This window comes from Bufo gargarizans, chromosome 9 (genome assembly GCF_014858855.1).
Source record: "Bufo gargarizans isolate SCDJY-AF-19 chromosome 9, ASM1485885v1, whole genome shotgun sequence".
NCBI lineage: Eukaryota > Metazoa > Chordata > Amphibia > Anura > Bufonidae > Bufo > Bufo gargarizans.
This window is the reverse complement of record NC_058088.1, coordinates 41913897-41926335: the sequence shown is the minus strand read 5'-3', so window position 1 is coordinate 41926335 and position 12439 is coordinate 41913897. Positions and strand designations below refer to the sequence as shown.

The window sequence follows — 12439 nt, the reverse complement described above, 5'->3', positions numbered from 1 at the left end:
CTTCAAGAAACTTCTCCAAAAAACCACCTCCTTATCCAGACCAGATTTCCTATGACAGAGGGAAGAGGAAGGTTCCTTTCTTGTGACCAGGTGACAGATAAATGTGTCCACAGACCTTACATGGCTAAAAATGGTCTCTGGAGACATCTAGAGCTCATTCATTTTATGGAAATGCAATATGAAAATAGGGCCATGTGGTTATGGAGGAAAACCTGGGAGCCATCTAAGTGAATTTATGGTCAAAGGCCAGAGTGAACGCCATGGAATAACGGTGCCAGCAGCGAGTATATACTAGGGATCGACCGATATTGATTTTTTAGGGCCGATACCGATAATTTGTGAACTTCCAGGCCGATAGCCGATAATTTATACCGATATTCTGGGAATTTTCATTTTTGAAAAAAAATAAAAAATTCCCACAAATCTGCTGAAAATTAATGTTTATTGTTAATGTGTATTTTTTTTTTGTAAATCTTTCTTTTTCATTTATATTTATTATTTTGGTGTTTTTTTTTTTTTGTTTTTTTTTTTAAACTAACTTTTAGCCCCCTTAGGGACTAGAACCCTTGTCCTATTCACCCTGATAGAGATCTATCAGGGTGAATAGGAGCTCGCACTGTCCCTGCTGCTGTGTGCTTTGTGCACACAGCAGCATGGAGCTTATCATGGCAGCCAGGGCTTCAATAGCGTCCTGGCTGCCATGGTAACCGATCGGAGCCCCAGGATTACACTGCTGGGGCTCCGATCGGAGGAGCAGGGGAGAGGGGATCCTGTGGGGGGGCGCACTGCGACTGGGGTGGGGGGGCCCTATGCGCCACCACTGCTTAATACTGGGGGGGCGCACTGCGCCACCAATGCTTAATACTGGGGGGGCTTGGGGGGGAGGCGCACTGCGCCACCAATGCTTAATACTGGGGGGGAGGGGGGGGGGGCGCACTGCACCACCAATGAAGCTTAATCTCTAATTTATTCATATACAGGAGGCGGGAGCTGGCTCCAGGATCACATAGCCGGCTCCCGACCTCTATGAGCAGTAGCTGCGATCCGCGGCACCTGAGGAGTTAACTACCGCAGATCGCAGCTACCGCTCATAGAGGTCGGGAGCCGGCTATGTGATCCTGCAGCTCCCGCCTCCTGTATATGAATAAATGAGAGATTAAGCTTCATTGGTGGTGCAGTGGCCATAGCTCCTCCCCTCCTCTTGTCCCCTGTCCTTCCATTGGCGGCAGCAGCACAGGGGGTGGGGGGGGGGGGGGGGGAGGAGACACTGCTTCCTTCTCCCCTGTGCTGCTGCTGAGGGAACACGGAGAGCGCTGTCAGCAGCGCGATCTGTGTTCCCCATACGCTATCGGAATATCGGCAAAATAAATACCGATACCGATAGCGTTCAAAATCCTGAATATCGGCCGATAATATCGGTAAATCCGATAATCGGTCGATCCCTAGTATATACCCACAGTGTAGAAATAATGAAACAATAAAATAATAACTCAAACATTTGATTGGCAGAGGACTCCACCAACATGGATTCATACCAAGACAAAGAAATTGCATAGATCTGACCAAGGCAGGGGGGAATCAACATGGAGTTTGGTGATGTCAACGGAGGACCCTCTGCAAAATCATAAGGAAGAGGTTTCTCACTAAGGTCTCCGTTAAGCAGATCCGGCACAAATGCAGTCTGGTAGCTGGACAGAAAAACGTTGCACGAAACGGTTTTTGTCCAGCCGAAACCTGGCATTTATTCCAGAAAGCGGCCTCATTACAGTCAATGGGGATCCAGCAGTGAACTAGAGCAGTGTTCCTCAACTCTAGTCCTCAGCGCCCACCTACCGGTCATGATTTGAGGATATCCCACAGAATAAATACCTGTGGTAAGTCTTGATGCATTCACACTAATTATATGACCTGCTAAATGCTAAGGAAATCCTGAAAACATGACCAGCAGGTGGGCCCTGAGGACTGGAGTTTAGGAACCCTGAACTAGAGAATCCGGCAATGTTGGATCCGGCGAGTTCTGCTTGACGGAAATGTGAACGAGGCCTAAGGAAATGTTTGATCTCCAGATATAATTCTCTTGAGATGATGTCTACCACATCCAAAAAGTAGAAAGGAAAAACTATAGGTGGCTCACTACCATCCACATGGACCTACCTAGACACCAAGGGAACAACCGGCGCTCCCAGTACTAAAGAGCCAATGAAAAGCAAAAAAATAATAACAAGCTGAAGGTCACAAGAATAAATACCAAACTAAACATGTTTCGGGGGACCTGACTAAATAATATAATTTCATATTTTTTTTTATAGTGTGGACTATATTACAGTATGCTGGTATATAGACAAGGAGTGCAAGGTGCTATACAGTGGTCCCTCAAGATACAATATGAATTGGTCCCAGGACGACCATTGTATGTTATATTATAACTTGAGCAATCCGTTCCAAAGCCCCAAAATGTCATCCAAGATAAGAGAAAATAAAGATTTAAGAAAAATAAGCAGATAACTAAGTCGGATGAAACAAGTCCTTACATATAACAGTCAGGAATAGCTGCTAACTGGCCACTACTACAGATATTTTACCAGAAAAGTGACCTTGATTGGTTGGATCAGAGTCTGAGACATTGTATGTCGAGTCTAGTTTCAACTTGGGTCAGAAAAGACCACTGTATGTTGAAAATATTGTATCCTGAGGCCATTGTATCTTGAGGGATCACTGTATTCTACTTGCACTTGCTTTTAATATTTTATTTTACCGCTGGTTTAATTATTAATCATTTTTATATCCTTTTCACCTTGAATGCCAACCTTGTTCTTATTTTATTGCTTTTCATTGGGAGCACTGGTTGTGCACTCAGTGTCTAGGTAGGTCCATGTGGATGGTAGTGAGCCACCAATATATTTTTCCTATATGGCAGTGGTAGACATCATCTCAGGAGGAATCGATCTAGAGATCAAACATCTGCTTAGTGCAGGGATCACCAACGTCTGGCACTCCAGCTGTGGTCAAACTACTACTCCAAGCATGCATACTTGAACAGACGCGAATGGAGCAAGCTGGGAGTTGTAGTTTCACCACAGCTACAGTGCCGGAGGTTGCTGACCACTGCCTTAGTGACAAACCTCTTCCTTACGATTTGCAGGGGGGCCTCCGGGGACATCACCGAACTGCATGTTTAATTGATCCGATTCCCCCCTGCCTTGGTCAGATCTACGTCATTTCTTTGTCTTTGTATGGATTCATGTTGGTGGAGTCCTCTGATAATCAAATGTTTATGAGGCTCCCCAACTATAAACCATGCCCGATCCTGTGTCCTACCAGTGGATCGGCCGCTGTCACCTTTCCCTTACTACCCCTGCAGAAGAAGCCTTCCCTGCTATATTGTCATAGGCTCTGCTCCATCCATGATAAAAGCAGGACAGAAACAGCAAATATACTTCAAGTAATAGGATCTATACCGAGCACATGATATTTAATGGAGGGACAAGCTGTATACCATGCGTCTCTCAAAACGGAGCATGTCAGCAAGCAGGGCCTGAAGGTAGCTATGGCCACATCAGAAAAACCTCTAAATGCTGCAAGGCAGGCAACAGGGATCAAGGATACGTCTGGTTTCACAAATTCATTTTTTATAATTTCCCTATTCTCAGGAAAGTTCCTTACTATCTGATTGTTGGGGGTGCAACTCCTGGAACTCAGCACCACCGACTGATGCCAGGGAAGACATTGCCGAGTACTCCCTACTAGAAGAACATTTCTCATACACATCATCAAGTCTCATTCACTGGGACTAGTAGAAATGGAAAGTACACGAGCACAGCAGATGATGGGGCAGGTGGAAAAACAACCTGTCCCGAGACAACACCGTTCCACCAGTTGATAAAACACAATCAGACCGGTTTCCGCAAATGCAGCCAACGAGGATATTTCCACTTCAGGTCTCAGCGCCAGAAGAACACGGCAAACACTAAATCTGCTGATGCATGAGCCAGTGCAAGGAAAGAAAATGTAATTTCTGCTAAATATAATCTGCGACTTCCGCCCTTCATTATGAGCCGTTCCTCGTGGTGATGATTACAGGCTGCACTGATAAGACCACCACATGTTCTCTGTGCTGGAGCCGGCGTCATACAGTAAACTGGAGAAAGGAACAGACACTGCACTGGCACCTAATATCAATTGCCTATGCACCATATGGCGGTATTGTCATCCTATGGCGGTTTCTGTATATGTGCTGCAATGTATTATGCGCCATCAGATGCCGTATGAGTGCCAATTCTCCCCGTTAGAAGACAATGAATATTGATCGCATCTGTGTATACAGAGCACTGGACAAACCTGTGTACGGGTACAGACTTTCTCCCCTGATCTGAGACTTAGAAGCAGAAAATACATTGGAAGTCGTACTGTATCCATATAGAGACATAGGGGCAAGAATATAGGAAGCCGTTGGGTACTGTTCATACAGTCCACAAACCGGCCGTGCGATGCAAAGGGAGGGAGCATATGCACATCCTCATGCCCACGTCCGTATCCATTTTGCAATCCACCAATCGCGGATCCAGACCAAGTGCATGGCTCTATTTTATTTTCAAACTCCTGAAGAAATATCCCATCCTTGTCCGCAAAACGGCGAAGAATAGGCCGTGTTCTATTTTTTTGCGGGGCCACGGAACGGACATACGGATGCGGACAGCACACGGTATGCTGTTTGAATTTTTTGCAGCCCTATTGAAATGAATGGGTCCGCATCCGATCCGCAAAATGCGGATCGAATGCGGACCAAAAATATGTTCATGTGCATGCGGCCTAATGGAGAGAACTGCGGGACTAGTCTTCTCAATGCATCACATGCACAGCGGAGGAACGGCAGAGAGTATTAAGATACCGATTACGGATCTGAACTGTCCGTTATACTATCAACGCATTACTGTGGTTTGCAGGGGTTGTCTCATCAGAGAGACACTATTTTTTTATTTTAACCCTTGGGGCAATCAGCTGAGGATATCAGGTCCTACACCCAAGATTCTGCAAAGGGAGGAATGTAATATGACATGGCGGTCGTTCAGATGAATGGCTCTCTGTCCTTGCTTAAGTGGGGGACCATCCTCTATCATACTATAGGGTGTATGGCTACCATTTACTGTTGTCATTTTGAGAAGGAAGGAAAGTGTTATTTAAAGGGAACCTGTCACCGGGATTTTGTGTATAGAGCTGAGGACATGGGCTGCTAGCACATCCGCAATACCCAGTCCCCATAGCTCTGTGTGCTTTTATTGTGTAAAAAAACCGATTTGATACATATGCAGATTAACCTGAGATGAGTCAGAGCTTGAAAATATGACTCTTCTCTGGTCACACAAGTAAGATATGACTCTTATGTTAATTTGCATATGTATCAAATCGTTTTTTTATTTACACAAGAAAAGCATACAGAGCTATGGGGACTGGGTATTGCGGATGTGCTAGCGGCCATCTAGCAACCCATGTCCTCAGCTCTATACCCAAAATCCAGGTGACAGGTTCCCTTTAAGAAACCACAGAACACAATGGGGGAATCTCCAGGATTTTGGACCATTACCTCCGAGTGAGAGCGTGATTTCCCATCCTGAACTCTGCAGAACACACTGGGGGAATCTCCAGGATTTTGGACTATTACCTCTGTGTGGGAGCGTGATTTCCCATCCTGAACTCTGCAGAACACACTGGGGGAATCTCCAGGATTTTGGACTATTACCTCTGTGTGGGAGCGTGATTTCCCATCCTGAACTCTGCAGAACACTGAGGGAATCTCCAGGATTTTGGACCATTACCTCTGAGTGGGAGCGTGATTTCCCATTCTGAATTATGCAGAACACAATGAGGGAATATCCAGGTTTTCGGGCTATTACCTCAGAGTGGGAGCGTGATTTCCCATCCTGAACTCTGCTACTTTGACCAGACCACTTAGCAGTGTTATGATTTATAATGCTGTGTGTTACCAACATCAGCTGTAATGAACTGTACTGACATAATGCTTTCAGTACGAATCATTACAGTTGAGGTTGGGAAGAGACACACAGCATTAAAAGCCATTCTAATACCGTGAGGTCTCATCAAAGGAGCAGCGTTCACTAATGGGAATTCACGCTCCCACACAGTGAACACATTAATTTGAAGCTGGCCATAGAAAGGGTCTCCTAATAGGACCTATGGACAGGGGTGGTCTTCACAATCCACTGCTTACTGCTCAGAACATCTCCGACTGCAGATCACCCTCGGCACAGGACAGGACAGCAGTAGATGTACTCACACCACTACATTTTCTGCATTCTGACCTTTAGGGGATTTCTGCGAGTTTGGCGACAGGACTGAACGCTGCTCAGATTTGGCTGGATTACTATAGCTTTTCATATTACTATCATGCGAGCTGGATTTCTATCATGTGATAACGGCCATGCTACAAGACTTATTAAAGGGGCTGATGACAGTCCCTCTCCATATGCTCTATTAAACAGCTGATCGGAAGGGTTCCGGGAGTTGGACCTCCTCCCACCAGATACGGATGACTAGGGATGAGCGAATCGACTCCGGATGAAACATCCGATGTCGATTCACATAAAACTAAGTTCCAATACTGTACGGAGCAGGAGCTCCGTACAGTACTAGAATGTATTGGCTCAAATGAGCCGAAGCTATTGCTTCGCGAAGTCTTGTGAGATTTGGGGTAATAACTTCATAAATTAAATTTGTAAATGTTTTTTTTACAGTACAAATTAATTTATGAAGTTATTACTCAAAATCTCACGAGCTCATCTGAGCCAATACATTCTAATACTGTACAGAGCTCCTGTACGGAAGTTTCATCCAAAGTCGATTCACTCATCCCTAATGATGACCTATCCTGAGGACCACTCCAAGAAAGCGCGGGAAACCCGAGGCATTCACATTGAAAAGCTACACACGCAGCTTTCGCCTTGCGTCTTCTGTGCACTAAAAAACGCTATCAAAACTTTTTTTCCCATTTTTATGGGTTTTAGTGTTGTTTTACAAAACAAATTTGTGTATGGGGTTTTTGGTACAACCTCTTTTTTTTTTAAGGAAGGGAATGAAAAAACACATGAGACACGAAAAAGCAACCAATTAGAAAAAACTCTTACTAGCCAATCAATGCTTGTGTTCCGCTTTTCCTATTTTCCATCTGAAGCTGCTGTTTTGGCAGCCAACACTGTAAAATAATTGCAGGTGTAAAAAAACGCTACCACCAGAACCGCAAAAGCGCCCCAAAGTCACTGTGTGAGTCTTCAGCCTTGAGGCCTATTCACACGACCGCGCTAGGTCCAGGAAACACGGTCCTTGTGTCGGCCGCATCTCCCAGACCAATCATGGCTTCCCTGACCCAAACTGACTGCAGCATAGTCTTTATGCATTTCGACTGACTTTAGGAGAAGTCAGGGTCAGATGTGATGATGTTTTCACGGCCTGGTCCTATCAAAGTGCAGAGGGCGCAGAAGCTACAGAGAGACCAGAGCCTCTAGGTGTAATGGAAACGCCCCCATTGCTTCTAGAGGCTCATTTGCATATATTAAAACATCCTTTTTCTCAGCAATGCGGCACATATGAACATGGGACCAACACAGATGCCTTCAGCTGCCAAGGGCACATGTAACAGGTCAGCCAGTGTCCTAGGTACAAATCTGATGATGAATCCCAGGCTGTGTGATGTCAATCAAACCAAAAGGGGGTGTGGTTAGAAAAAACGGCCAGCATGACTCTTCAGGAGGGCGGTACCGCCCCCATGACTCTTCAGCTGTCATTAGGCTCTTGGTATCTTTATAGACCTGAATCTCACTTTTTCCCTGGATTTTTGCAAAACTGCAGAAGTTTTGTGTGAATAAACTCTAAACAAGTCGAGCATGTGCCCATTAGAGGACCAGACCAGATTTCTACTGAATGACTGCAAGCAGAGATCTTAAAAAACTGACAAAGATGGAGAGAACACCATTGATTTCCTGGACAGACAACTTGCTGCTGAATAACTGACCAGGAGGAGATCAAAAGTGATCACATGCAATGGAAACTCCCAAGAGATTGTAGTGTTGACTTTCTTAAAGGGAACCCGTCATCAACGTTAAGCTGATCTCACTGAGGGCAGCATAAATTAGTGACAGAAATGCTGATTTCAGCGGTGTGTCACTAATGAGCTAAAAGTAAGTGGTTGCTGAGAACCAGCATCATAATCATTACAGCCCAGGCCTTGAAAAGAGTCAAATCTACCTGAGAAGAGTCCTGGTTATTCATAATCTCCTGCTCTCCTCGCCCATCTGCTGATGGTTGGCTGTTCTCTCCTAGAGAGAAAGGGTGAAAACTAGGTAGAAGACGGCCAGTCATCAGCAGGTGGGCAGGAGAGCAGGACTTCATGAATAACCAGGACTCTTCTCAGGTGGCCGGGACTCTTTTCCGGGCCTCATTCACACGTCAGTGTTCCATGGACGTGTGCTGTAAGTGTTCTCCACGGACAGCACACGTCCCCATTCATTTTAATGTGTGTATTCACACATCAGTGTTTTAGCACGGTCTGTAGATCCGTTTTTTTAGCACGGATGCATGCTCTATTTTGTCCGTGTTGACGGATCCATCACGCCCATTATAGTCCATGGATCGGCGTGTGGTGGGTTGCAGGTATGCATGGTTCTGGTCACAGGTCCAGCAGAATGGGTTAGTGTTGAGCGAACTTGTGTTAAGTTCGGCGTCTAAAGTCCGGGTTATCGAAGAATCGCGTTATGGATTTTAAATTCCATTATGGTCCGTGGTAGCGGAATCCATAACGTGATTCTTCGATAACCTGAACTTTAGACGCCGAACTTAAAACACAAGTTCGCTCAACGCTAATGCTAACCCATTCTGCTGGGCCTGTGACCAGAACCATGCATACCTGCAACCCATCACACGGACCCAGCTCCATGGGTCCACCGCTCCCTGCATGGAAACTTCTGGCATGGACGGGGTCACGTGTGCTGCTGCAGCCAATGACTGGCATCAGCAGTGGCGTGTGACCAAGCAGTGGCGTACCACTTGGGGACATGTCACTGCTGAAGCCAGTCATTGGCTGCAGCAGCGCACGTGATCCTGTCCGTGCTGGGACTGAAGCTCAGAGAAGACAGCCAGGGACCAGGTAACTGCTTCCCTTCACAGGTTCAGATGGGTGGCATTTAATAAAACATGTTGGTGTTGGACAATCCCTTTAAAGAACACCTGGCATCTGTGGCTGGGTCAAGTGGTACCTGCAGCTGGCATGTATATTACAGGGGAATCTGTGGTTAAGGCAAGCAGGACCCTATGGCTGGCATGACTATTATAGGGGCATCTGTGGCTGGGCTATGTGGGCACCTGTGATTGGCATGTATGACAGGGGCATCTGTGGCAGGGCTGGGTCAAATGGGTACCTGCGGCTGGCATGTATATTACAAGGGCATCTGTGGTCATGTCAAGCAGGACCCTACGGCTGGAATGTACATTATAGGGGCAGCTGTGGCTGGACTGGGTCATGCGGGCACCTGTGTTGGCATGTATATTACAAAGGCAGCTACTGTCAGATAAAGTGGGCACCTGCGGCTGGAATGTATATCTCGGGGGCATGGATGTTTGCTTCGAGGAGGTTTTGGGGGTCTGCAGCTATTTCCATACATATAGGCTTGGCCCGGCCACAGACAACACTTGCCAGAGGAGCTTGCACTCCATGGCAGTCAGTGGACCCTGCAGTCATGTCTGATTCCCACTGTTTCGTATGGTGGGAAAAGGAAAGTCGTGGAAGTGAAACCGCATCATGACTGAGAGCCCAGACACAAGCTGCGTTACCTGACCCGGCAGCGGCAGATGCTCCTGCGTTTATGGGACCAGGACAGAAAGTTTAGGCTGAGTCCCCCCGGTACTGACCGTAGATCATGGCCAGGCCGGTCTCATGGAGGAAGCGGAACCTGCGGTGCTTGAACAGCCAGATGGTGAGGATGGTGAGGGTGAGGAGCAGGATGAAGATCAGCAGGTTGGTGCTGTCCCGGCGGTGGATGGCCTCCACCTGCTTCTCTGTCACGATTTCCTCCATAGCGCTGTCCTCTGCCCGGCACAGGCCTGTCGCGATAATCAGCAGGAAGGGCACTGCCACCCAGGGGCCCCCGCCCCGGGAGCCCGGCATTACCGTACACAACGGCGCCATGACAGGGGCCGGTCTGCTGCGAAAGCCCTCCCAGGGAATGAGGCAAGAAGAGGGGGAGGCGTCCGGCCGAGTGACGAGGGCCCCGCCGGCTGTGGTGTTCCTGCCGCAACACTACCGTGTGCACTACTCTATACACTACTGTATACACCTGCCATATACACTACTGTGTGCACTACTCTATACACCTGCCATATACACTACTGTGTGCACTACTCTATATACCTGCCATGTACACAACAGTGTGCACTATGCTATACACCTGCAATATACACTACTATATACACCTGACATATAATCTGCATGAAATCTGAACAAACCACATATAAATGCTCTTAAGGGCTCATGCCCACGAACGTAAGGGCTCCGTGTCAGTGCTGCGGACCCCAATTTTCATGGGCACGACAGTGGGGCAGCCGCATGCGGATAGCGGACCGATGCACAACTTTTTTTTTGGTGTGAAGGCACGGCCAGAAACACCACAGCAGCACTCCGTAGTGCTTCCGTGGGGTTCCGATCCGTGCCTCCGTTCCGCATCTCCGTGATTGCGGACCATTGAAGTGAATGGGTCCGCGATGCGGGGTGCATACGGCCGTGCCACCATGACCAGTGATTGGCTGCGGTGATGTCAAACCGGATGTTGACATTGAGGGAGCCCAGCAGAGCATTGCAGGCTGGGAGAAGGAGCCAATGCTGGGAAATAGTTAAGGCCTCTTTCACACTTGCGTTGTCCGGATCCGGCGTGTACTCCACTTGCCGGAATTACATGCCGGTGTTCTGCCGAAAGTCTATAGCTTGCCGAAAGTCTATAGCGGAAGTGACGTGGTGCGCTGCGCAAGCGCACTTCTACAAATCATCAGAATCATTGTCTTAAAGTGACAGTCACCTCCATTAAAATACAGCTACATTAATCTACAATAATTTGTACCCTTGCGGGCTCGCTTCGCTCGCACGCATTGGGCTCGGCCTCGCTGCGCTCAGCATTTAGTAAAACTAACTCTATGCCGCCATTGATAGTAAAGAAGGAAATGGTTGGTAAAGAAAGAGACTATCCATCTCTTTCTTTACCATCCATTTGCTTCTTTACTATCAATGGCGGCATAGAGTTAGTTTTACTAAATGCTGAGCGCAGCGAGGCCGAGCCCGATGCGTGGCGAGCGAAGCGAGCCCGCAAGGGTACAAATTAATGTAGATTAATGTAGCTGTATTTTAATGGAGGTGACTGTCACTTTAAGAAATCTATACCCTTAAGTCTGGGCACGCGCGGTGTGCGAACTACTGCAGTGGAGGCTGCAGGAATGCTTCACTGAAGTATGCTTGTGCACTTGCGCAGCGCACCACATCCCTTCCGCTATAGACTTTCGGCAAGCTATAGAGATTTGGCAGAACACCGGATCCGGAAAAACGCAAGTGAACTGAAAGCATTTGAAGACGGATCCGTCTTCAAAATGCGTTCAGTGTTACTATGGCAGCCAGGACGCTATTAAAGTCCTGGTTGCCATAGTAGTAGTGGGGAGCGGGGGAGCAGTATACTTACAGTCCGCGCGGCTCCCGGGGCGCTCCAGAGTGACGTCAGAGCGCCCCATGCGCATGGATGACGTTACCATGCGATCACGTGATCCATGCGCCTGGGGCGCCCTGACGTCACTCTGGAGCGCCCCGGGAGCCGCACGGACGGTAAGTATGCTGCTCCCCACTACACTTTACCATGGCAAACAGGACTTTAGCTTCCGGCAGCCATGGTAACCGTTCAGAAAAAGCTAAACGTCGGATCCGGCAATGCGCCGAAACGACGTTTAGCTTAAGGCCGGATCCAGATCAATGCCTTTCAATGGGCATTCATTCCGGATCCGGCCTTGCAGCAAGTGTTCAGGATTTTTGGCCGGAGCAAAAAGCGCAGCATGCTGCGGTATTTTCTCCGGCCAAAAAACATTCCGTTCCAGGACTGAAGACATCCTGATGCATCCTGAACGGATTTCTCTCCATTCAGAATGCATTAGGATAAAACTGATCAGGATTCTTCCGGAATAGAGCCCCGACGACGGAACTCTATGCCAGAAGAAAAGAACGCAGGTGTGAAAGGGCCCTTAGTCATCTTCCCTTTACAGGTAGGGAGGGGGGTTGCCAAAAATCTCCATTCTTGCACAACGCACAAAATAAAGAGAATGGGGCAGCACCGCTGTATATTGAATGTAGACGGAGTGCCAGCGGCTGAGAAGGCGATCCCCCTTCAGATAATAAGCAGAAAAA

At 47.6% G+C, this 12439-nt stretch overlaps 1 protein-coding gene across 1 annotated transcript in view; it reads right to left on the bottom strand.

Moving 5' to 3' along the window:
* SLC9A6 (solute carrier family 9 member A6) overlaps positions 1-10202 on the bottom strand; it is a 55679-nt gene extending 45477 nt beyond the window's left edge. The window contains 1 exon segment of the mRNA XM_044305514.1: positions 9916-10202. Coding sequence (XP_044161449.1) covers positions 9916-10192 — 277 coding nt within the window. The 5' untranslated portion in view covers positions 10193-10202.
* Between the last annotated feature and the right edge of the window lie 2237 nt (positions 10203-12439).